The following is a 25,363-nucleotide window of genomic DNA, read 5'->3' as shown; positions in this document are numbered from 1 at the left end:
AGCAGCCCTGAGAAACCTGCTCGCTAAAAATGATAATATTATACAGCTGATTTGCGTTTCACAATTCTAGAAGAATGTGATAGAAAACAAGCCTCCACGATCAACCAATCACTGATCAGGATATGGATAGTTAATTTTGATGCGCGGATATTTAAGCGAGACGCACCTGAGATTATGAATCATTAAAAAACAGATCTTTGACTAACTGCACTTTGGTTTTCGTGGATATCCAACATGGTAAGGAAACGATAATTTGTTGTTAAACTTGGAATTATTATTTCATTCAGTAAATTGTTATATTTCCTTTCAGACCACATATACGGATAAAGGACCAAAGGTAAATAGACTACATAATTATAAATCCAATAGTATCTCACTGAACATATTTCTCATTAATGTGACTTTGGATTTTTAGCCCTTGGGTGGAAAGTTTCTATGCTTTGATCACATTAAATTCTGGGTTGGAAATGCAAAGCAGGTAATTTATTGATTATTGATTATTACTAATCATCTGATAACACCTGTTTGATTATACAAGTAGCTAAATATTTCAAGAGGTATTTATCGTTTTAGGCTGCCAGTTTTTATTGCACTAGACTAGGTTTTGAACCTTATGGCTATCGTGGTTTAGAAACTGGTTCAAGACAAATTGCAGGTCATGTTGTGAAACAAAATCAGGTACACTAAAAGTCATAGGTTTCGTATTAGTTAATATTATAATTTAATCATGTATAAAATGATGTATAAAAAAGTACTTTATTTAATGAATATATCATTTACAGATTATTTTTGTATTTGAATCAGCTTATGAACCTGATAACAAAGAGATGGCAAGTCATCTCTCCAGACACGGTGATGGTGTCCGTGATATTGCCCTCAACGTTGAGGATATAGAGACCATTGTAAAAGTATGTAAAACAAAGAAACAAATTTATATAGCTAAAGAATATAACAATTATATATTTTACAGATCGCAAAAGAGAAAGGAGCAAAAGTAATTAAAGATATATGGGAAGAAAGGGACGAGAATGGTACTGTAAAATTAGCTACAATAAAAACTGTAAGTATACTGTACAAAGAGAATACATAAATATAAATAATTTTAATAAATATTATGCTTTATTTACTAGTACGGAGATACCTATCATACCCTCATAGACAGATCGAAGTACAAAGGATTTTTCCTGCCAGGATATCAAAAACTAGAGAAAGATACGCTTCTCAAGAATTTGTATGTAAAACACTTGAAGTAAATTATACTCGTGAACGAGTACTTAATAATTTTATCATTTTTAGACCAAAAGTTGGATTAAATTTTGTGGATCATATTGTTGGTAATCAACCTGACAAAGAAATGGAACCCGTCGCAAAATGGTATATAAAGTGATGGAAGATTTGAAAAACTGAGGAAGGTGGACGCTATTTGCATAAAAACTTGTCTGATTTTAGGTATGAACGATGTTTACAGTTTCACCGATTCTGGTCGGTAGATGATACTCAATTGCATACTGAATATTCTGCCCTACGGTCTATCGTTATGACAAATTGGGAAGAGACAGTAAAAATGCCTATCAATGAGCCTGCTCCTGGCAAAAAGCGATCTCAAATACAGGAATATGTTGAATACTATGGAGGAGCAGGAGTGCAACATATTGCTCTTAATACAAATGATATAATCACAGCTGTAAATTACATTCTTAATAACATTCTCATCGATCTGTAAACGAAACGGATTTTTGATGCTATGAAATGTGTTCATTTTTCAGATAGAAAATCTACGAGCCAGAGGTGTGGAATTCCTGAATGTACCGGATACTTATTACGACATGTTAAGAAATCGTTTGAAGAACAGTGGTGTAAAAATTTTAGAAGATCTTAATATACTTCAGGCAAGAAGATTAAAAATGAAACACACGTAAAATAACATTAATAAAAACTTATAATTATTACTGAACTTTTCAATATTACGCTTTTAGAAATTGAAAATTTTAATTGACTACGATGAGAATGGATATCTTTTACAAATATTTACTAAAAACATGCAAGATCGACCGACTCTTTTCATAGAAGTTATTCAAAGGCACAATCACAATGTAAGTATTATAACTAGTAATATAAAATTAAAGTATGTATTTTTATTATAATTTAAAACTTATTAATAATCGTTCAAAATTAAGCCTATTAAAAATATATTGACTTTATTTATTTCTGTTATAGGGATTTGGAGCTGGAAATTTCCAAGCACTGTTTGAAGCTATTGAAATGGAACAAGCTAAACGCGGCAACTTATAAATTATAACTAGATAATCACTTTAAGACTACATAGAATTATGCATATTTATTGCATTTAATAATTTTATGTAATAATTTTAATGTTGAACTATTTTCTATTACTTTCAATTTATATTAAAAATCTTATTGCTTACTGCAAAATGGAAGCTAACATCACAATATTATTTTTAGATGTTGTATTTAGTGGCCAGCATCTATTTTACAAAAATACATACAGCATGAAGAGAAAATATGTAATAACACAATTCGAAGCACGATAGTCGACCATCAAAATCAAAGATTACATAACATGTTATTTCGGTATAATATCGTAATCATGTAATCAACAACAGGCGTATTTAAAAGAATGAGGAAAGCAAGGCAATTATTAAACTGTTTATTTTTAATGCTCTCCTGTTTCTTATTTTGTGGCCAAGATATAAGCGGATATTTGTTTCTTTTTATATAAAAATTGCAATATCTAGAAAAAATGGAATAATATGTGATTGACAAAGGATATTAAGGAAAAAGTAGCTCACTTATTTCAATCTCTGGGGAGTCCATGGTTCAGATTTTTGTCTGCTATTAACCATGGTGAACTTGCAGACAATTTTCCTTCACGCGCTATCATGAATGCCTAGGCGGAAAATGTCGTGTTGGCAAAAGAATGAATTCCCCAGTGGCTTCAGCACAAAAATCTGTGAGAAGGCATGTGGTGGATCTTCATCTGCCTGTAACAGATTTAACAGATACGTTATTAGAATAAATATTATGAAGGTAAATATATTTAAAAATATTCAATTTGTACACCCTGCATAAAATGAACTTCATATGCAGCAGTTAAACCAAATTGATTGTATGTAAAAATATATAAATATAAGGTAGATTGTAGTGGACTGTAATCAATTATTTTATTAACAGTCATGCAAAAATTATACAAATGCTGTCTGAGATATAAAAAACATAACAAGTAAAATGTATGTTATACAGGATAAACTTACCAAGTTATAAAATTTAATCCAAAAATCTCATGTTTCAAGTTTATATACAATTATAATAAACTTGTCTATTACATGTATAAGATAAATATATCAGAGTACTTTAGTACTTTATATCATAAAAAGATTAAACTATCAATATATTACACATATTAAACTTTTGTAGAAACAAATTAAAATAATTAATTTCATTCCAGTCAGTTCAGCAATTTAAGATTTTGTTCTGCATAATAAGCAGTACACTGAGTTATGATTAATCAAACCCTTAATAAATACATATGATTAATGATATGTAAACACTTAATTAGATATGGGTAATTTCTTAAGACAAAAGAGACATTTGGGTGCAACATTTATTATTGACTGGTGCAAGAAGTTTCTTTTCAGAAACAAATTATAGCATACAAAAAAGCAATATTCCCAAAAATACATATTTAAATTAAAGTTAATAACAAACAGGCATACTAGCAAATATCAAGCAATTTCAGAGACTAAAAATTAGAATTTAGCTTGCCTGTACCATGGTACGAAGACCAATGGAATATCAATACCTGACGCCTAAACGGTGTCGTGCAGAGCAAGTCTGAAGATGTCATGCTGCACGTAAAAGCTGGTGCCGATTGGCTTCAGGACAAATGTCTGGATGTATGCATGAGGCTGATCCTCATCAGTCTGCCCAATCATCAACAATCACTGACTCAATTTTCTTATTTCATCTTCTTTGCGGAGGTATATAGAGAGATTGTTGCTGGACATTAGTCATAGCTCAATCTCTATCTTCATATGGCAGCACAAAAAATGTAAGGCAGTACAGTACACATTTGTGTATCATGTCCAGCCAATAAAATATAATATATGGACAAACATAATGTACAACAATGTAACAAACAATTTAACCAAGAAATACTGAAGCCAAAATTTCATTTTGCTTTAAGAATACATTAACAGGGCAACAGCATCATATAAAATTAAATTACTGAACTAATTGGAACAAGAATTTTGAACACATCAAAAGATACAGCATTTCAGTTGTATTAAATTCTTACTATGTATATATGCCTTAAGTTTTTATATACTTCTGTATGAATACATTTATTCATTCATATTACAACTATAATATAGAAAAACTATTTTCCTTACCTGCAACCTTCCTAAAACATTAATGAGTACTCCACCATCAAACATTGGTTGTGAATCAATAGCAGTTATTATCCGATTAATTTTTTGAAACGTTAAACTCTGAAAGTTAAAAATTGAAATTTAATAATTAAGACTGACTATTAACATTCATTTATGTATACAACATAAATCTTAACCTAAACAATACTTTTTAAAAAGGAATTATAGCTGCTATATTATAAAAGTAATACATATTTTCTTATTTATCACAGGTACTTACACTTAATTTTTCCATTATTTTAATAGCACCCTGTATTTGTAAACCTTCAAACGTCATGAAAGATGACTCGGTCTGTAAACGTAATAGTGAATGAATATGCAAAACACAGTCCTCACAGTAAATAAGCACAACTTCGAACATTAGAAACTTACATTATACATATTTATTAAACTTGGTCTTTGAGCAGGGTCGTCAAACAGCGCATAATACTGCTGCACGAAACCCTTCCCAATAACTTCATACTGAGGGTTTAATGCCATTACGCTAACTTATTATGATAACACCCACTATTCGATATTAATGATATCAGTCTTTTTTAATGATCTAAGCGTTCGACACTTTTGTTCTTAGAAAAAATTTTGCAATAAGAGTAAAATAATGCCTCTTAACATCCCTCGTGTGAGACACAAGCGAGCAGGAAGCTACTTATGCCGACCATTTCGATATATCGACGATATCGTTGGGACTATTCTCGAACTCTCGAAAAGTTTGGATGTTTGACAACAATTGTGCACACTTTTCTGGGAACAAGTTATTACTCATTCGCAAATTGAATTTTTAAAAATGTAAAAAATTATTTCTCTCTTGTTTCTTAAACTACAGAACACAGTTTTTAAGAAAAAAATAATGTTTCTGTTTTCTTTTAGTAACAGCTGAGGTAGCTTTGATTGAAATTCTCTGTGAAAAACAATTTCGTCAAACTTCATTCGAATTGTAACTTATTATTCGTTCAACGAAAGACCATATTTCTATTGCGCATCTTGGCTAACTTCAGTAGACTTAATGCTGTCCCATTACCATACAATTTCTATTCCAACGATCATACATAAGGTGAATGAAAATGTTCGAATAGAGGAAAAAAGCAAAGATTTAATAGTAATTCTAAATAAAGGACCACTGGAATCCTTGCACAGCTAAGCATATTTGAACTAACCAGGGTAACATGCGCAGAACGAATAATAACTGTCGTATGCCGGATGTTTAATAGCACGACATCTGTACTTTGTATGTTACACTGATTTAAAAGTTAGGTTAACTTCCTTTTTTCCGGTCCGAAAAACCGTGAGGTGTGTGTGGTGCTTGTCACTTTAAAAAGTAATCGAAAAACATCGGAAAATCGAGGCATAATTCCTTTATACACATACTATTCCTTGAAATTATATTTATTCTGATAATTTTTATGTATTAATCGTTCTTCCTTTCTATAAGTTTTAAAATAAATCTATTAAATATTTTAATAAATAATTTGTTTGTTTGTATTAAATCAGATTTGTAATTAAATTAATTATTTGAATTTAATGCGTTTGTAATAATGATACTTTTACACAATTTTTATTGTTAATTTTAAAAATTATCATAATAGAGGTTATGTGATGCTTTTGGATACAGTGTTTACAACTATCAATTGATGTGTTATATCTTCCTAAAATGAATAATGTATCACTTGAAATAAATTTTTAATTATAAATGTTTGTAACAAGTGATACATTCATCATTTTTTGTATTAATATGATATTTTGTCATTTTTATGTATGTAGCACTCACCTTCAAGATGGTGAAGATTATGAAACAGGGAAAAGTCGTATTGGTCCTTAGTGGCCGATACGCTGGGAGAAAAGCCGTTGTAGTACGTAATTATGATGATGGTACTACAGAAAAGCAATATGGACATGCCATGGTTGCAGGCATTGACCGATACCCACGCAAAGTGCATAAAAGAATGGGTAAAGCAAAGATTCATAAACGTTCCAAGATCAAGCCATTTGTGAAAGTAAGTCTCCTCTAATCTATTTAAAATATTCAACCAAATAGCATATTGAATGAATATTATAGATTAAATGCATTTCAGGTTCTGAATTATAATCACTTAATGCCAACAAGATACACTGTAGATCTGCATTGGGATAAAGTAACTCCTAAAGATCTTAAAGACCCAATGAAACGCAAAAAGGTTCGATTTCAGACGAGAGTTAAATTTGAGGAAAAGTACGTATATTTTTATTAATTTTAATACTTTCAAAAATAAAATGATTGAATAAAATAAATATATGTTTATAGGTACAAATCTGGTAAAAACAAATGGTTTTTCCAAAAGTTACGGTTCTAATTACAAATAAATAAATATAAAATATACAAGTATTTTAAGTGTAATGTTTCCTACTCATTCTCCTGTGTTAAAATGAAACCATCTTTAATTTGGTAAGCATTTGATTTATTTGTAGTATTTAAAATACAAGGATAATTCATTTATGTTGCTTGAAAAATTATATTTAACAATCAAAATAACTTAATGAAATTATAATAGGGGTTTTAAAAATGCAGTACATGATGAGGTCAATAATTCAAAGATACATTTAAAAAATATTAGTAAATTGTGTATAATTTAATTAATAATAAATATATACTTTTAGAGTTGAAGTATCATAATCTGCAATGAATTTTTGTTATACCATTTTATAAATTATCACTTACTAAGTTTTTTAATACGTTCATCTAAAGATTCTATATTATTTCTTATGACCTCTAAATTTGATGCGAAACTATCTTGCACTCCTTTTAAGAGAGATTTATTACTTTCCAAATCAGCGGTAATTTGCGATTGCAATTCTTCTAAACGCGTTAAAGACTTACTAAAAGTAGCAGCTGAAAATTATAATAAAAAGATGGTTATATATTATGTCATTAGGAAATAAAAAAGAATGTATAACCAGTTGTATGAATACACACCCTGTTGGTGAATAGTGTTCAAAGCCAACATCCGGTTTACAGTTTGTGGTAAAATTTGCGATACAGTTTCCGTCTGTTTCATTATATCATACATTTCGAAAATCTGTAAGCGGTTTTAAAATATAATTTAAGTATACATATATTAATTCCTGTATTGAGCAAGTCGAATTGTATAATTAACATAAAAGAAAAATCCAATTTACTTTCTGTTCCTGTTCTGAATCTAGAGCCAATGCAACCTTTTTTTGTTGAATATTATCCATTTTATGAATTAAAGTAGCTAATCTGCTTTCAATGATATCTAATTGATACATATCTAATAATGCAGCTTTTGCTCCTAGTTCTTGTACAGCTTCCATTACACCTTGACATTTGAGATTCTGTAAAAAAATGTATTAGTCATTATAGAGAATTAATGTAACAACAGAAGAAACGATTATATTATACCTGCGAAAATTTAGAAAGTTTATCAGTAGTTGTTCCAATAACACTTTCCAAGTTACAAAGTCTTTGTTCAAGTAATGCAATTCTAGCTGCTTCTTGCATTCTTGCTTTCTCTGGCAGATACATCATTTGATACTTAAGTACACCAGGTTCAGCTGTTTTATCAGTTTTTGTTGTGCTCTGTTCTTTTACATCAGGTTGAGAAACAGGAATATTGGTTTGTTTGAATGCTTCTATTTGGGATATTAACTGCCTGAAAATGAATCATATCATTTAGAATACTTTATTTTAAAAGTAATATACAATACAGACTTACTTGAGTCTGGTGCCCTGAGGATCTGATAATGTTGCAATCAGATCAGCTCCAAGACATTCTTCTAATTTTAAAGAATCTAACTGTTTTTCTAGAAGCTGTACTTGAGAAATTACATCAATTACTGATTTTGCATCTTCATCTTTTGCTTTTTCCTATTTCATAATAGAAACATGTATTACTTCAGACATAAATATCAAAAAATAAAATATACTTCAAATATAAGATGTTAACAGATACCTTTAAGTCATTGACCTCTTCATATAATTCTTTAATCTCACATTGCAAACGTTGATATTTTTGAATCGGTGTTTCCTTCTCCCCCTCTCCAGGAAGTTCCCAATCCCCAATTCTGAAATTTTGAATATAATTTAACAGGTGTACGTCATATTTCAAATTTATGTATAAAAGAGATTTACTTATATCCTGTCCTTGGTTTAAGCGATATACGATCTGAAAAATCAATTCCCTTGCCAAGAATATTTTTACCTTTAAATTTGTTAAATGCTTCTGGGGCACTAATATGTAATTTTGTTATAGAATCAACTTCATCCTAAAAATCAAGATACTAATGTCACTGAGATGATACATATATATGAAACTAATTCTAAATAATATATTAATATTTTACCTCTGGATAAATTTGAAATTGTTCAGATTCTGGTAAATCAGTTGTCTCATACACATCAACTTGATCATATGCCTATTTACACAAACAAGACACCATAAATTATAAGGAAAATGGATAAATGCATATATACATAAGACATGTAATTCAACAAATAGATGTATATCAAACTTAATAAAAGATGTTAAATATAGATTTGTTTCCCATCTGAAGTAAGTAACAATCAAATTATATCAATATAATTTTAATATAATATTCCTTATATAAAATATATAAGTACTTACAATTCCAGGCAAATCAGCATACTTGGGATCAGCCATTTTCTGTGTTAAATTAATACGTATTACCAATATTTAAATTATTTTGCACAATATAACAATCTTTATGCTTTAACAATAAATAATAATAGAAGGATTTGTTCAAAGTATCAAAATTTTGACTAGATGTAACAGATTGCCATTGAATGTTCAATTTAATGTCCTCCTTTCTCTTTCTACTACTTTCATGACATCTTTCCATGATTGTCTGTACTATATCAAATAGCGGTAATTTCAAGCAATAAAAATTAAATACAAAAAATAATAATATAAAAAGAAACATTTCTGACAGTTGCATCCTATTGGTTGTACAATTAGAAAATATAGCACATGATGACAAAGAAGGGGGATACACATAATCAATATTATATTTCAAATGGTATTGTTACACATTTTTTTATTTAATCATACAAAATGGTATATGAAAACCCAAGCTAAGCAAGTTTTTATAATAATTTAATTTAAATACAAATATCACTTTGATGAAAATAGACGATGAAAGTAGTTACAAACATTACAATTCTTCATGAGTAACAGATGATGATCTTTCTGGAGGAAAGCCCCAAAAGAATGTAGGATATCCTTTAATCTCCCTTTCTCTAGTAACGAAAGCCGAGAAAGAAGAAATACAATTACCTATGAAATAATTTGCTCTTCCAAGAATAGCTAAATCTAAATGAGGTGATGCAGACTGATCTTGTTTAAATACTGGTACCTGTACAAAATATATATTTACGAAATTTTTTTTAAGCATATTTCCTGTAAATATTATGAAATACATTAGTTAACTTCTTACTTCCATGCGCGCCAGAGCTTTAGTAAGTTCTTCAATCATATAATTATTATCGGATGCTACGAATACTGATTTAATGTCATTGCCATTACGTATAATACGTTTTAAATGACGTACTATCAAATCAAATGGTGGTAAACACATAGCGGAAGTTGCTTTCCCACGTTCGTTTCGATAACCAAGACATTGAGGCGCAGCAAAAAGATTTGGTGTGCTTGATATAAACTCACAAGCACGTACCTATAAAAAAAAACGTATTATTGTCTTGATATCATCTATTTTCATCTAAAATATGTGAATAATGTAACAATAAATACCCAATCAATTCCATTACGCAAATGAATTCCTACAAATGCTCCTCTAGGTAATTTTTGTTTTATAAATGCTTTTGCTTTATTAAGCATATCTGTATTCCATTCAAGACATTTGTGTAGTTTTCTGTTTTCTAACTGAACAGGAAAACTAGCAGGTGCACCTGTAAAGGCTAATACTGGCCAGTTAATAGCAGGATATTGTCTTCCCCACTGTACTGCCATGTCTGTATGATAAACATCATAATGAAGAGGTCCATAAAATTCTGATTTTACAAAATCTATATTATACGTGTCCCAAAATGGACCAAATGGGTTTCCTTCTTTAGCATTACACGAATCCCCTTTTCCACGTGCAGAGTAGCAAAAAGCTGAAAATAAGAATATGTTACAAAAGAACATTTATTTTGTTCATTTAAAATTTAAAACTTACATACTCTTTCCTTTGATTGCCATATCCTTGGTGCAATATCTGTCATGAAGTCTTCCATTAATATTGCTTTATGGCAACTTTGCACTTGAGAAACATTAAAATATGTGTCAAAAGAAACTTGTATCTGAAACATACATTAAGAATTTATTGTTGGAAACATTATTTTGTAAGATACTGAAGATTATTGATCACCAACAGATCTAGTCTCTCCAGTTCTATATTCAACCCATGGTGGTAGAACCAGAGTACGATTTAAGGCTTTTGCAAATCCTAAAGCACCTAAAAAGTGGTCTGCTTGATTTCCAAATCTTCCTGAAAAGTATAATTAAATGAATAATTTAATCTTTATTCTTGTTACACAAAGTATCTACATATGTATATATATTTATAATGTTATTTAAACCTTACCCATGCATGGACAATAAACAATATACCCATTAGTGTCAATATCAAAATTTTCACAATATGTACTATAAAATGTAGTCAACAATAACACAAAGAATATAATACTAAACATTGTGATTAAGTTTTTTATAATTGTAATTAAAAATGTGTATTGAAATATAAATACACACAGTTTATTCTAAAAATTTAAACCATTCTAGGTAATCCATACCATATAATATACAGACACAACTTTACACATTTTCTTTATTACTATGGATACGACCGCCATTTTCCCTAGTGCTACGTTGAGCGTGCTTGAGGATATACACGTGTTGTTGCTACTTACTCAAAAATGGCAGAAAGCGGTAATTGTTTTTAATTTTTTCGTATATTTCATTGTATAATATATTATATAGTATTCTGTGCTTATTAAGCCTAATCAAATTACTCATTTTTACATAAAAATCGATGAAAACAGTTATTGTCTGTTATAAATTTTAGCTGTGTGTCCATCGGTAAACACGTGTCTTTTTAATTTAGTAAAAGTACCGATGAAAGATATTACTTTAAATACATATTATACATGTATCACATGTGTCTATATTGTATCAAAATTAATATCTTAAATATGTACACGAATGTTACATTTTTTTAGCATAATAGTAATAACGTAAATGAATGTAAATGCATAGGTTAATTCTTATTTTCTTTCATATAGATAAAAGTAAGAAGAAAAACAAGAAGAAGTCGCTTGGAGAAATTCAAGTAGAGATGAAGTGTCAACTAGAACCTTCAGATGAATCTATAAAACTTGAATATAAAGATTGGCCACTATTATTTAAGGTAAATAATTTATCTTATAAGTATAATCATGTTCATACATTTGTAACTAAAAATGAATTATATTGTTTCAGAATTTTGATAAAATGCTTACCCGTACAAAACATTTTACTCCTTTAACTTGTGGTTCAACTCCATTACATCGTACTTTATCTGAGTATATAAAATCTGGGTGCATTAATTTAGATAAGCCATGCAATCCATCTTCGCATGAAGTGGTAGCATGGATAAAGAGAATTTTGAAAGTAGAGAAAACTGGTCATTCAGGCACTTTGGATCCCAAGGTGTCTGGTTGTTTAATAGTATGTATTGATAGAGCAACCCGTTTAGCTAAGTCACAGCAGTCTGCTGGAAAAGAATACATTGCAGTTTTTAAATTACATTCTGCTCCTGAAAGCCTGCAAAAGGTAATTGTAACATACACTGCATTGACTATTTTATACTTTGCATAATAAATTGTTGATAAATTAATATAGGTAAACCAAGCATTGGAAAAATTGCGTGGTGCACTGTTTCAACGACCTCCGCTTATATCTGCAGTGAAGCGTCAGCTTCGTGTTAGAACAGTTTATGATAGTTGGTTCCTTGATTATGATCATGAACGCAATATGGGAGTATTCAGAGTTAGTTGCGAAGCTGGATCTTACATTAGAACAATTTGTGTTCATCTTGGCCTCTTCTTAGGCACTGGTTGTCAGATGCAAGAATTGCGTAGAAATCGATCGGGTGTTCAATCTGAAAAAGATGGAATGGTTACTATGCACGATATACTAGATGCTCAATGGTTATATGAAAACCATGCAGATGAATCTTATTTAAGGAGAGTAATCAAACCATTGGAAGCCCTTCTTGTAAATCATAAAAGAATTATTGTGAAAGATAGTGCAGTATGTAGTCATTACTTATAAATGAAATTAATTTTTGTAGCGTAAAAATATTTGTTTAATGTTATATAATTTTATTAACAGGTAAATGCTATCTGCTATGGGGCTAAAATTATGTTGCCAGGTATTTTAATGTATGATGATGGTATAGAATTAAATCAAGAAATTGTAATAGTTACTACTAAGGGTGAAGCTATAGCTCTTGGTAAGCTTATCTTATGATATTTAAATATTGTACTTAAAAAAATTATCTTTGCAGTGTCTAATATCCATTCTTCATATGTTACAGGTATAGCATTAATGACATCTCCTACAATGACAGCCTGTGATCATGGGATAGCTGCAAAAATTAAAAGGGTTATCATGGAAAGGGATGCATATCCTAGGAAATGGGGTTTGGGACCAAAAGCTTCTGTAAAGAAGCGCATGATAATTGAAGGAAAATTAGATAAATATGGAAAACCAAATGAAAACACACCTGCTGATTGGTTGGCTAATTATACAGATTTCTCTACGCCTACAGTCAAGGTAAACATTACGGTTCTATCATAAACATGTGCCTTTTTAAACCTTGTTCATTACATAGACGGAAGAAAATGGTGTAACTGATGCTACGGCTAAAAAACGTAAGTGGGAAGAAACAACCCCTCAACCTTCGGGAGACGTATCAATAAAAGAGGAACCCGTTGAAGACTCTGAAACATCGTCACCAAAAGAGAAAAAGAAAGAAAAAAAGGATAAAAAGAAGAAGAAGAAGAAAGAAAAGGAAGAACGCGAAGCGGAGGGATCAGTTACAGTAGTTACAGAAAGTGAAGTTCCGGTAAGATAATAACATACGATTTTTATTTTTATTCTTTTCCTTCCTTAAATTAAATATTCTAATATTATTTGTAGGAATCACCGGTAAAAGAAGAAAAAGAGAAAAAGAAGAAGAAGAAAAAAGATAAAGATCAAGAAGCACCAACTTCAAGTTAAAAAAATTTTCTAAGATATACATATGTTTATTGAAAGGGTATTTTTTCTTATAAAACTGAAGAAAAACTGCGGACTTCATAGAAGAGAATGTATCTTTTCTATTTGAAGACGATTTTCAATAGGTATATAGTTTCTAATTTTTTACTTGTAAAAAAGATATTCACTTCCAATCCCTATCACATAATGTTTTAAATTAAAAACAAATTTTTTATATGTTCTGTAAACTTGTACATATGGAAATTCAAGCCAGATATACTTGGTAAGCATTTAGATCATTCTTTAGAATGCCGTATCAACGATGCTCGTTAATGGTAAGATAAGTATAAAATGATGTTACTGTTAATTGAGATTTCTAAATTTTCCAATTAGTATGTGTATATATATACATACTAATTATAATAATCAAATGTATTGATACGATAATTGATATTGACAGAATGTACATACTAACTGAATTTTATTTGCAATTTACTAAAATGTTTGCAAATACGTAAAATATTCCAATTACGATTCACTTGCTATAAAAATATTTTTACATTTATTTTATCACTTTCAGCAGTGCACAGTATTCTATATCCTGTATTACAAGTATTGTCATTTTATATTGTTTCATCTTTTCTTAAGCATATATTCGATACTGTTCACGTATAAAGGAACTCTGCTGCACTTTACAAGACGACTGAATAAAAAATTACATGTCATAAAATAATGAAATACTTTATTGCAGATAAGTTGGTCCATACCTTCATTTGTAAAACATCTTACTTTACATTATTCAGAGGTAGGATTCGACGACAACCTGAGTAATGTCCTAATATATCATTTTTTTAAATATAATTTTCAGTTATCACACCTAAATATCCTAATTAGTATACTCTACATGAAAATAATTTTCTCGACTACACGATACTACGCATCTTGATCACTCTGAAAACACGATATTACTGTGCGGTTACCTCAAATCACAAACACATACTTTCCAATATCAATCAATTCTATTCTCTCATACTTAACATCAAAATAACTTTCCTCAATCTTTTTTTATTACAGATTATCATTTAAAATATACTCTCTCCAACTCGACTCTTTCCCCGTATAGTTGATCCAGTATCTATCATTCTGATCCAAAGATACATCATTGATTAGTTTCAAAGTGGTTTGTCTTCATCAATGGGAACAGGACTCCCAAACGCTCGTTGCGTAGTTTCATCTTCCTTTTCTTTTGACTTTCTTGGGGAAAACGATTCTGGAGTGCCAAATGGTGATGAAACCATTGGGAAAGGTGCGGTGGTTGTCTCAGACTCCATCGTATCCGGAGCAGAATGCGTCGTTTCGAGTCCTCCGCTACCCAGCATCGAATCTGGTGATTCGTTGTACGAATGATCTGTGGGCTGAACAGGTTCACCCAACGGGTCAATAGTTTCCGAGGGTCTCCTTTCTTCTGGTACCGTCGACGTACGACGCAGGTTCGCCTTCTTGTACCTGTTACCAGGCATTCCTCCAATTAATAAGTAGAATAACCTATTGCCTATTAAATATAGTAACACATTGCGGATAGAAGTTTGCCAAATGTCAGCTAATTTACATAGTTGGTTTGACTTTTGTATAAAATCTCACTTTTCCACATAAGATCATAATTTTTTATTTCAGTGAACCTGTTAAATTAGGACATTCAGGGGAACTTCCAGTCCACAATGTGGTTAATTAATAAAAGAAAGAGTAATTTAGAGTACATTAATACTGACAGCTATAACGATATATTAAAATTGTAAGTATCAGATTGTATGGAATGTTGCGTTTCAAGTTTAACGAGTTAAATGTTATCGTCTAATTAAATGGAATAATTTATTATATGCTATTTACTGATTGACGTGTATCGGTGACATAGTTTGATCCGGACTCGTTCTCGTCGTGCCGTTTCCATTGTCCCAGGAGTTGTGCCGACGATGTTGACTCTTGTCTTTGTACGCTTCTGCTATGTTGTTGTAACTTCCTACGATTCTACGTTTGTCCAGTTCTTTCTGTATTTTCTCAGGCATGTTGCTGGCCGATTTGTGGAGTCCTCGCCTACTCATATTCTGAATCAAAAGTTTCAATCTTCACCAAGTAATTAACAAATCAGGGTTAAAAGTAACTATTGTTAAGGGATCACACGCTTACTCTCGAAGAAGGGATTGATTCCGCGTTAGGGTTGGTCCAAACGTTTGTCGCACCAGGTGCGTCCTCGTTACTATCATTCAACACTTCCGCCGAGTACGTAGGTCTGGCAGGTATAATAGGCGACCGACAGCATACTCTGCAGTAATAAAACCTAGAGAATTAGTTGAATAACGACTGTCGTTGATTACCTCGAATTGTATTGTACTTACGAGTTAACGTCCTCGAGTTTCTTCAACAACCTCTCGTTCTCTTTGCACACCAATTCTTGGTCCCTTATTACTTGTTCCCTGGTAGCATAAAGTTCCGCGTTCTCTCGACGAAGTGCCTCGTTCTCCGTAATGTATGCGTGAATTAGCTGGCTCAATTCTGGTCGCTCCATTTCAGATAACTTGTCTAAGTCCACCAATGGTGGTGTTAATGGCACTTTCCTTTCAGCTGTAAATTTAGAAACGTTTAGTTATTTAAGATTTGTTAACACTGAATGATACTTGATATTTTCCTTTCTCCTTGGATTATGTTTCTCTGTAGATGCCAATGATGTTATAACTTACTTTTAGACTCACTGCGAATGATATTTGAATAATCTTCACCGAGATGAAGAGCATTTCTCAGGTGTTCGTTTTCAGTTTCAAGCGCACCCACCTCTCTCTTCAGACTCAGAATCAATGCCTCTCGTGCATCCTGTAAAAATTACAAGCGAAACGTTATTTTTCCACGAATATAATCCACGAATATTGATTCTTAATTAAGTCTCCTCACTCACCATCACCACAATAGGTTTGGTGCGAATTTTCTTCACCCTTGCCGCGTACCTTAAAGTGTTCAACGTTTCGCTAGCGTTTGATCTTACCGGTGAAACGCAAGCAATCTAAAGATATAAAAAATGATCCAATTAGGGCTGCGTTCAAGAGATACAATCGTTGCAACCATGGTGACTAGATTTACCATTAAAGTGACACCGTTTCCTGCTAAACTGTCGGCTAAAAGTTTCGTCAGCTTGCTATCTCGATACGGAATGTGACCGTACTTGCGTTTTCCATCGCTCAACGAAGATATGCAGTAACCTTTACAGAAAGAAAAATAGGTTTCAAACAGGACAGGCTTTTATGTAATTCGCGCCACACGCGCGCTTATTGATTGCTCTGCGAACACGGTTGATAATGCGAGTAAAGCTTGCGCTCTCCCTTTCGACTAACGCGATCGATTCTTGCGATGATACTTCTGCATAATTGACACTATAAAGTTTCTGAGCCGTAATATCACGCGTGCTTTGGCATCGTGTTTTTTATGCTACTAAACTACTTCGACTTACCTAAAACCATCAGGCTCTTGTTAATGTTATTTGCCTCCTCCAAAGTTTTCCCTTCGCTCTGGGTCTTCTTTGTCATTTCACTGCCGGCCAGATCGACGAAATTAATCTTCCCTTGTCTCGAGATGAACACGCTATTGTCCATCTACGAACGTCAATTTCTGACTTCGATTTTTCCTTTTTTACATAAACAATATGATCGATACTCACTTGTTGCTCGGAAGTGATATTAACAGTTAGAATACTGTGACTTCTGCTAGAATGTTCGTTCATGTTGTGCGCACCGACAGATCTATTTCTCATACCTATATAAAAATTGTATTCTCTAGATACCTCTTTCTAATATTATATGTATATTCTGTTTCAGATAGCAGTGGAACGTCATGGTTACCTTCTTCGAGGACCGCCAGGAGGTCATCAAGTTCTTCACATTCGACGGTGAAGAGATTCTCAACGAAGAAACCCCGTGTCTTTTTGCTCCAACGGACCATCAGAGGCTTCCTCGACGTTCCAGGATTTAATAAATCTATTACCTGCGATTGAAATGAAATAATAGCAAGTTGGAATTTTCTTTTAATTAAATTAATGTAAGATGTACAGACCTTCTCGTTATAGATCTCTAGAAAAGAAGCTTTCAGTACAAAGTTACAGCCCTGACGTTCTTGTAGCAGCTTGAATAGGTAGACGAAGGACCGGAAGACCAGGCCATGATCCTCCGAGTAAGGATTCATTCTTTCGAACTATGGTAAGGAAACATCAATCACTTATCGATATTCTATGCATATTTACATCAATTATTCTTGGGAGAAATTTTGATTAGATGCACCTTTGACATTCCCTCTAATATTAATAGATTGAAGCTTATGCATATTCGCTTCTTATTATGATTTAATAATGTAATGCGTCATACTTATTATAAAATATTCATAAAAGTGGTATCAAGGGTTATAGAAGACCATCGTACAAATAATTGAAGTTCTAAAACATTATAAGAAATCAAGACTCCCAAGATTTTCAAATTTGTCCTATTAGCAATTACGAAGACTACCAATGACAATCTACCCTTAGAAACTTCACAAAGGATCTATTCACAGAATTTTCTGTCTTCTCACCATTTCCGGAGGTCCTGTGAGAGTGTGAGTTTTCCCGCTTCCTGTTTGTCCGTAACAGAACGCAGTACAATTAAATCCATCCACAGCCATTTCAATCAGTTTCTTCACACCAGAAAATTGCAGTATGTCCTCCTGAGTAGCCGTGGGCTCAAACACTACGTTATATGAAAATAATTTTCCCTTTTTGTCCCCACTATTTGGCGATCCTTCGCACTATAAGGGATCAAACATGAAATACAGCTTTGAATTATTGGAATCTGTAGCTATTACTTAAATCCACTAATGTTGGAGGAGCGATAAGGGCATTGGCTTACGTATATCTGTCCATCTCCAGGAAATTGCACGGCCATATCCTCGCCGACTTTAATTTCCTTGCTGCTAAGCGGACGAACCCTGCGGTCGAGAAAAATTGCTTATCAAAACGCTGTGAATAGTAATTAGTAGTAATAGATTTTTACAAGTTATTTATATTACCTGACCACCACATTGATGTTGTTTTCTGGAAGTAAATGTTTCGTAGCGATCACCCTCTTATCACCGTCCACCAGCCTCTCGATGCTACCAGTTCTAAAACACATTACAAAGAACAATGTCAATGATTTGAAAAAAGATCAAGAATAGACTAACAATTTTCTGTACAAATGAAACATTGTCTTCTATCAACGGGAGTAAACGTAAGCTAAGCTACAGGATTGACCAGCTATCATGAGGATTAAATAATTGAGAAGATTCAATCAGTCGGGGCAAACGTCGATGAAAAATCGCGTGATTGACCCAGACTCGTTTGTGATTTCGTTTTTCGTTCTTACAGTGTCTTATCGTGTTCCTGAAAAATCGTTGCGACCTCTGTCAATTATTTAGCAGGCTTTGATCGTAATTCCATCGATTACTGAAAGGAATAATACTTTTCGACTGTTGCTTATACTTTATGCATCAAACACTCTGCCTTGTTAGAGGCTCGAATCGTTATACTCTATTAAGTAATTACGTTTACGTTGAGTATTACAATAGGAGGATATTTTTAGTGAAAAACATTGAATTTATTGCATATAATGACGTTACGCGAAACTTGCTGAAAGTTTCTAACGCGTAGTTTTAACGCGTTCGTAAACGGAAATTATAATTATGTTAAAAGCATGATAAAGAGCAAGCGTCGCGTACTTGACGTCGATGTAGTGTCCTCGATAAGCTTTTACAAATTGCAATCTTTCATAGACGAACTAGAAGGTTTCTAATAAGAAAGTTTATTATAAACACAGAAGAGGAATGTTTTCAAGCCTCTACTCTCTAATGCATGGATCTACCAACAATTTCATAAATCATAATAGAAAAAGCAAAAATAGAAAAGAATTTTTCCATTTTTCATTTGCAACTATAAAAAATATCCCGGGCAAGTTTAATACGTGTTTCACGTGTCTAAGGGTTGAGATCTCTTTACACAGACACGTTCTGCCGATCGTCGCGATATTGACCGACAGAAATACACGAGCAAGCAAGGTCCCGCAATCGATACACTACATCGAAATATGTCGCAACTACGGCTATGTGTCTATCAATTCCCATAGATGAGAATATAGGGTGAGTTTACACAACCACCACCCGGAAAATTGAGTCGATCGACAAATTGGAGAATCCTTCAACGCGTCACCGCAAACTATCAGTGGCCTGGATCTTTGGACAATTTCCAAGGAATGATTGCTATTTAATTCTCCTTTCAAAATCCTTTTAACATCCATTAGAATCTTTTTTGTTCATCTAATAATCGACCCAGCACTTGCCATTAACAATAACCAAGAACGTAATTGTTTCATTTCTGAACTGAAGTCTACCATTTCTTGGTGTTTCTATTAATGTAATTGAAAAATTTCTTCAATATTTCTTCTTTTCTGTCTATTCAATTTCCCAGTGTGCTCTAATGTGAGATCGTGAAGCATCGTACGCGATAATTTCATGTATGTTGTAGTTTTCCATCGTTCAATATTCTTCTCTGTTTTTGTCCCCGTTGCTCATGGCTGTTGATAGCTTTCAGTCATATAATTTACTTGTTCATCTTCTTTCGAAAACAGTTCTTCTTAATCATTCTCTCTGTATCGATTCGTGGTACGAATATCAGGAATATATTGAAATTACTTTATCGTCGAGATTGAGGACGATAAGGCTGGTATTGCTTTTCATTATCTGTAGGTTTTTATCGGTGATAAAAAAAAAAGAGAAGAAATTATTAGTCAAAAAGTGATTTTAACATGAGTTATTTGAAAAACTATAAAAGAAATAAAATGTAGTTACTTTCACAATTAATGTTGATTAAAAGTTTCTAAATTATTCAATAAGTTTTAACGAGAAGAAAAATGATTACATATAGCGTTCCACAAAATCAACCGTTTGTTTAGATATTAAATTAAAACCTTCCTTTCACATTTTCGTATGAAATTCATTTGTATTTAGACTTACTCGCTCCCACGCGATCCTAATAAACTACTCTTCGTCTGGACTTTCTTGACAATGGAATTATTCTTTCCTGGACTGTTTCCTCTGGAAGTAGTTTGATCCCCTGGACTGTTGCCACGAGACGTACGAATCTTCCCTTTATCCTTTCTCGCATTTTCTTTTTGAGGACTCTCGCCTCGAGAAGGCGACGGATTTTTCGCAAGCACCATTCGTCAACCTTCAAACAAATATAATCATAAATCATACATGTATTTCTCCTTTTAATGATGCAACCCAAGGGCTGCCATTCATTCTACCTCTACTGTAATACAATTATACATGATAATAGAACATTGAAATTGCAAATCATAAATCATACATGCAGCTCGAATACAACAAGGTTTCACTGATTTTCAATTGTGCGATTGGTGTCATTCACACGAAACATTGGAACGTATCAAATCATCAGGAACAATCAAAGCTGACTGTGATAAAAGATCGAACAGTGAAAATGGTTCAGTTTCTTCGATGCACAATAGCGAAAGCCTCCTAACAAATGTATACAGCACCGGATCAATTAATTACCCGCGTTACACGTGGGATGATAATTAGTAGGTGGTAGAAGCGAAAGTTTTACCACTGAAAATTTTGAATACATATTCTTCATTTGGAAAACTCGTATGTTCGAAAGGTTTTAATTTCAGATTATATTAAATACTTTGAAATCTAAAATTTCAAAGTTTCAACCCTTTGATTATTCTAATTATCCACATTGAAAGTTAAATTCTACAAGTATTCCACTGGACAGGACACATATTTAAAGTATCTCTGATATCTCAAACTTAACGACAGGATAAACGTTTTCTAACTTAGGTCCACCTTCGCCGTTTTTTGCATTAATCTCGCGAAAGAGGCGAAGGAAAGGCAGAGAAACACGTACGGGACAGTTGTTTCGCGACTTCGTTCCGGTCTGTTCGCTTTACACCTTTCGTTTTTACGAGGATCAACGTAAACGCAGTGCTTTAGATCCCGAAAGTGAAAGCTAATCAGATTGGTAAATGAAATCGTTGTTCGTCTCGTGGAACGTTCAACGAAATATTAAGATACGTTTTCTGCGTCGACGATCGCCTCAGAAATTAACGAGCGAATAAAATACTTTTTCAGATATTATGTTTCCCAATTAGTCGGTTTTGCTTTCTATCGGCATTTCTTATTGAAACGAGGAAACGATTAGAAACGAAATCATACGGTTGTACTTTTATTACAACAGTATGATTATACTTAATGTTAATGTCGCTTCGTGGAAGTCTTTTTAAACTATAGATTGACTACTTCCTTGAACGTGACATAAGTTTGCGAGTGCATGCAAAGGTATAAGGTGTAAGAACGTCACAAGTGCTTTTATACAGAAAATGATAACGTAGCTTATTAAAAATAACGTTGAAGAAAACCTTGGATCATGAAAAAAATCCATAATTCCATTTTACTAAATCAACACTCATGAAAGCACTTTTTAAATATGTCCCATCACCTGTACCTCTGCAAACAGTTCCAATAAATCATCTGCTATCCCATCAAATTCTCCGTTATCGAGGCTTCAAATCAACCACTATGGTAGATGAACGCGAACCGATTAATGGATAACGGAAACGGGTTGTAACAGCAACAAGAGACGGCACGCTACTGACACTTCTTAGGGGTACTTTCGCTATTGGGTGGTGGTTTTTCCTATAGTACGCGTCCGCCGATCGAAACCACTGTCTAAACGTTATATATTCAGACGCATCGTCTATTCGATCGTGTTTCCTTTCGTCTGGCATACTCGGTCATCGTCCACGTGGACACCGCATTACGTCAGGTTGAACTTGACACGTCGAGCCCGGAGGTATACGATCGCGTCGGTTGATCAATGGACACAGCAGCTTCAACTTGAACTTTCATGTAAATTGACGGATGAAAATAGATTGTAAAAGCTTTGGTTTAGACTGGAAACCACGTAGAGTCGCTTCAATTATTCAAGATGATTCGATCAACCAAGGGTGGTTCACATTTCCTTGGAGAACCTTGAGAAAAAGGTTGATTATAAAATATAAACGATAGAAAATTTCGTAACTTTTTCTATACCTTCTTCGGTGATGCATTGGAAAAATCTTCGAGGAACATCTGCCTCTCTAATTGGCGAGTTTCCGTTGTTCGCGCAGAGTTGTTCGGTTTAAAAATTACCGGAGGATCACCGACGAATTGACCGGCTATAAATACACGGGGCCACGTTGTAAACTTTATTGCGGCTCCAGTTTCTTCGCCGTAGGAAATGCTCGAAAAAATTGCTGCAACCCTCTAACGATATTTTTGCATCGACCAGACTGATCCTTGGCCTCTTAGCTTGAGTTTGTTCAACGACTTCTGGAACCTTGAGGATGAAAACGTTTGAAAACATCTGCTTTTGCTTCGTGCTTTTAATTGAAAGGGTACCACCGTGGTAGACACGTCGATCATCGGTAGTCGTGTCTTGAACGTTGTCTGACTAACGGTTACAAAACTACGATAGCGGTATTTATCGTAACACTGGATGGAATACACGTGGAATGATGATAATTGGATTGTTCTTTGAATTCAGATGGCTTGGAAACGGGAACATTGGAACAAACATCCACATCGTGAGTCATGGGTACGATGTTTTGAAGATATTTTAGGTGGTCACTCATTTGGAAGAGATTCGGTACTCGTTCACACAAGACTCGCACAACAATCAGTGAATCATTTCACTTTAAAGAAGCCACCTGCAATGTTGGAGAAACGTTGGTACTTAGAAGAAAAGGCCATGTGTCTGATAATGATACAGTGCAAGAGACAAGAAAGCCATTGCAAGGTGTTGTTATGGCTAGTCACTTTAATGATGTCAGATTTATACTCACTATTAGAAACAGAACTAGAAAGAAAATTAAACTATTTCATCTCATTATTGGATTCCTGTTGGTCGAGTTTGTGGCGAGAGTAATGATGGAAAGCCGAGTATCTCGGAAGTTCTTTTTGTCTGCATCTTTGTCAGGTTCAAGAAACCAGGATATTACCTGTTGGTTTCATGGTACAATCAAGAATCGTGACATTATAAAAGATTAAATAATGATTCATTTTACCCTAAAGTGGATGTAGCAATTTCTAATGACTCTGAATGCAGAGAATCCGGATGTAAAAAGGGTTCAAACAGTCTCAGGATTTATCATCGAATCGTACGAGTTATCATCGTAAAGTAGAGAATACCCCAGGGCTGTAGGTTATTCCAGGGCGAAAGTGGCATTTATCGTATTTCGTGCCAACTCGCTTGGCTGACATTAAGCCGTGTACAGACGATGCCTGCACGCGTGCAGCCTTAAAATACCGGTTCATCGGGGGCTCGTGTCGCACACTTTTTCATGAATAAATAATTACTGGTAAATCTAATCGTGATATACAGTCACTACTGCCAGGCTCTTTCCTTTGCTCTCAATCTTAGCCAAAAGAAGCCTACATAAAATATTACTACTCAAATATTAGGAATACTTTCACGTGGCTATGTATATATCTATACTGCTCACGGAAGAATGGACTATAAGTAAATTATAGCACAAAAGGGTGATGCACATTTTGGCTTCCTAATGTAAAGTTGCAGTTTTCCGGCCGATCACCGCGGCTACCGCAGGGGCTTGCACCTTTCTTGCACTTGATCTCGTTTAATTGTAATTAGACACCAACTGCTCAAGATGTCGTGTCTTAAAATAGCTCAGCTTCGTAATTACTCCTGACACGCAGGTTCTCCCTTGCAATCGTTCCTTCTCGTCATAAACGAGTCAACTATTTCAATGCGTTTCTTTTTTTCCTTTTGCTAGCAAGGTTTTCGCAATCGGTGCCAAACGATTGGTTTCAGTTTAAGCAGTTATTTACTTGGCTCTATTCGCGGAAGTGCAACAAAGTTGAGTGCACTCAATTATGCAGGAAGTGCACTCAGGTCGTTAGGGAGTAACGTTTTATTCGCTGAAAGGAAACGCTTGCTTGCACGCCGCCTTTCCATTCATCCAGATTACCCCGTGAAATGCTTCCTTTGTGTACTAGGCGACGTTTATATCTTTTTTTATTCCCCGAGTTCGTAGATATAGATCAGCTCGCGCGAACAGTAATTTAAACCAATTACGAAAAACGTCGAATCCAGGGTGATCTATTTTTATTTTGTAACAAGAATTTCTAATTCACTGAATTGTATATCTTGGCAAAATTGCTTTAGCTTATCGATGCTTTGCTTTGCATTTGTTTGTTCACTTGCACCTGTAACTATATTGTTAATGAAACTTGGTAGAGAATAATATGGGATAATAAATGACGAGTTAATTTAATTTATACCATTTCAATGATATATACTTGATACAAGCAGTAAGCGTGTAATTTTGCCACGTTTTCAAAACAGGCCCAAAATACTGCTACATACTATGGTGCCCTCTAAGTCTGGCCAGATTATACAGAGAACTAAACGCCTTCCATTTCCTAACGATTTCGAAATTCTTCCAAAAAAAGTATTCTCCTGTGCATTCACACCTATGCACTGACACTCGTGCACTCGTATACACGTACACGTGCACACGAGTATACACACCGAGGGAATGG

At 33.5% G+C, this 25,363-nt stretch overlaps 7 protein-coding genes across 22 annotated transcripts; 3 read left to right on the top strand and 4 right to left on the bottom strand.

The window, feature by feature from the left end:
- Positions 1-124: 124 nt before the first annotated feature.
- Positions 125-2,679, top strand: Hpd (4-hydroxyphenylpyruvate dioxygenase). Its single transcript, XM_034326346.2, has 13 exons — positions 125-237; positions 311-337; positions 416-478; positions 574-678; positions 783-908; positions 971-1,060; positions 1,131-1,231; positions 1,297-1,374; positions 1,450-1,684; positions 1,767-1,889; positions 1,977-2,093; positions 2,218-2,360; positions 2,464-2,679. The coding sequence occupies exons 1-12, from the start codon at positions 235-237 to the stop codon at positions 2,290-2,292; spliced, it is 1,143 nt and encodes a 380-aa protein (XP_034182237.1). The 5' UTR covers positions 125-234; the 3' UTR covers positions 2,293-2,360; positions 2,464-2,679.
- Ntf-2 (nuclear transport factor-2) lies at positions 735-5,217 on the bottom strand. 4 transcript variants are annotated; one of them, XR_013065237.1, is made up of 5 exons: positions 4,821-5,168; positions 4,669-4,740; positions 4,410-4,508; positions 2,811-3,002; positions 735-2,752 (listed from the first exon to the last, which is right to left on the bottom strand). XR_013065237.1 is itself a non-coding variant. In XM_034326356.2 (5 exons), exons 1-4 carry the CDS (start codon positions 4,926-4,928, stop codon positions 3,828-3,830), a joined length of 393 nt encoding a protein of 130 aa, XP_034182247.1. In that variant the 5' UTR covers positions 4,929-5,217; the 3' UTR covers positions 735-3,002; positions 3,784-3,827. The 4 variants fall into 4 exon arrangements, 3 of the variants coding, with proteins under 3 accessions (XP_034182247.1, XP_034182246.1, XP_034182245.1); XM_034326356.2 differs by adding an exon at positions 3,784-3,941 and having other exon boundaries at positions 735-3,002; positions 4,821-5,217; XM_034326355.2 differs by adding an exon at positions 3,821-3,941 and having other exon boundaries at positions 735-3,002; positions 4,821-5,213.
- A 375-nt stretch (positions 5,218-5,592) lies between these two features.
- RpL27 (ribosomal protein L27) lies at positions 5,593-6,807 on the top strand. 3 transcript variants are annotated; one of them, XM_034326351.2, is made up of 4 exons: positions 5,593-5,735; positions 6,207-6,439; positions 6,518-6,654; positions 6,727-6,807. In XM_034326351.2, exons 2-4 carry the CDS (start codon positions 6,221-6,223, stop codon positions 6,773-6,775), a joined length of 405 nt encoding a protein of 134 aa, XP_034182242.1. In that variant the 5' UTR covers positions 5,593-5,735; positions 6,207-6,220; the 3' UTR covers positions 6,776-6,807. The 3 variants fall into 3 exon arrangements, with proteins under 3 accessions (XP_034182242.1, XP_034182244.1, XP_034182243.1); XM_034326353.2 differs by having other exon boundaries at positions 5,682-5,763; XM_034326352.2 differs by having other exon boundaries at positions 5,683-5,790.
- Positions 6,808-6,966: 159 nt separating this feature from the next.
- DCTN2-p50 (dynactin subunit 2) lies at positions 6,967-9,291 on the bottom strand. The gene is made up of 9 exons (XM_034326344.2): positions 9,065-9,291; positions 8,784-8,855; positions 8,572-8,705; positions 8,393-8,504; positions 8,156-8,307; positions 7,843-8,092; positions 7,599-7,775; positions 7,396-7,498; positions 6,967-7,311 (listed from the first exon to the last, which is right to left on the bottom strand). Exons 1-9 carry the CDS (start codon positions 9,098-9,100, stop codon positions 7,133-7,135), a joined length of 1,215 nt encoding a protein of 404 aa, XP_034182235.2. The 5' UTR covers positions 9,101-9,291; the 3' UTR covers positions 6,967-7,132.
- Positions 9,292-9,477: 186 nt separating this feature from the next.
- On the bottom strand, positions 9,478-11,178 carry O-fut1 (O-fucosyltransferase 1). The gene is made up of 6 exons (XM_034326345.2): positions 11,043-11,178; positions 10,831-10,946; positions 10,635-10,758; positions 10,208-10,572; positions 9,894-10,130; positions 9,478-9,812 (listed from the first exon to the last, which is right to left on the bottom strand). The coding sequence occupies exons 1-6, from the start codon at positions 11,149-11,151 to the stop codon at positions 9,612-9,614; spliced, it is 1,152 nt and encodes a 383-aa protein (XP_034182236.1). The 5' UTR covers positions 11,152-11,178; the 3' UTR covers positions 9,478-9,611.
- A 68-nt stretch (positions 11,179-11,246) lies between these two features.
- On the top strand, positions 11,247-17,694 carry Nop60B (dyskerin pseudouridine synthase 1 Nop60B). Of its 2 annotated transcripts, XR_013065236.1 has the most exons (9): positions 11,247-11,386; positions 11,740-11,864; positions 11,936-12,268; positions 12,338-12,748; positions 12,830-12,950; positions 13,035-13,273; positions 13,332-13,565; positions 13,640-13,842; positions 17,557-17,694. XR_013065236.1 is itself a non-coding variant. In XM_034326342.2 (8 exons), the coding sequence occupies exons 1-8, from the start codon at positions 11,374-11,376 to the stop codon at positions 13,718-13,720; spliced, it is 1,557 nt and encodes a 518-aa protein (XP_034182233.1). In that variant the 5' UTR covers positions 11,247-11,373; the 3' UTR covers positions 13,721-14,233. The 2 variants fall into 2 exon arrangements, 1 of the variants encoding a protein (XP_034182233.1); XM_034326342.2 differs by lacking the exon at positions 17,557-17,694 and having other exon boundaries at positions 13,640-14,233.
- LOC117605239 (kinesin-like protein KIF12) lies at positions 14,228-25,239 on the bottom strand. 10 transcript variants are annotated; one of them, XM_034326331.2, is made up of 18 exons: positions 25,103-25,239; positions 23,866-25,033; positions 22,853-23,799; positions 20,753-22,791; positions 18,776-18,868; positions 18,616-18,694; positions 18,302-18,514; positions 17,792-17,929; positions 17,581-17,722; positions 17,400-17,494; positions 17,193-17,334; positions 16,826-16,944; positions 16,644-16,748; positions 16,432-16,561; positions 16,090-16,315; positions 15,881-16,031; positions 15,584-15,798; positions 14,228-15,202 (listed from the first exon to the last, which is right to left on the bottom strand). In XM_034326331.2, exons 4-18 carry the CDS (start codon positions 20,956-20,958, stop codon positions 14,869-14,871), a joined length of 2,388 nt encoding a protein of 795 aa, XP_034182222.1. In that variant the 5' UTR covers positions 20,959-22,791; positions 22,853-23,799; positions 23,866-25,033; positions 25,103-25,239; the 3' UTR covers positions 14,228-14,868. The 10 variants fall into 10 exon arrangements, with proteins under 10 accessions (XP_034182222.1, XP_034182223.1, XP_034182219.1 ...); XM_034326332.2 differs by having other exon boundaries at positions 23,866-25,027; positions 25,103-25,232; XM_034326328.2 differs by lacking the exon at positions 25,103-25,239 and having other exon boundaries at positions 20,753-20,966; positions 22,260-22,791; positions 23,866-25,047.
- Between the last annotated feature and the right edge of the window lie 124 nt (positions 25,240-25,363).

Source organism: Osmia lignaria, chromosome 3 (assembly GCF_051020975.1).
Source record: "Osmia lignaria lignaria isolate PbOS001 chromosome 3, iyOsmLign1, whole genome shotgun sequence".
NCBI lineage: Eukaryota > Metazoa > Arthropoda > Insecta > Hymenoptera > Megachilidae > Osmia > Osmia lignaria.
Note: the sequence above shows the minus strand (reverse complement) of the source record. Positions and strands in the feature narration are given on the sequence as shown.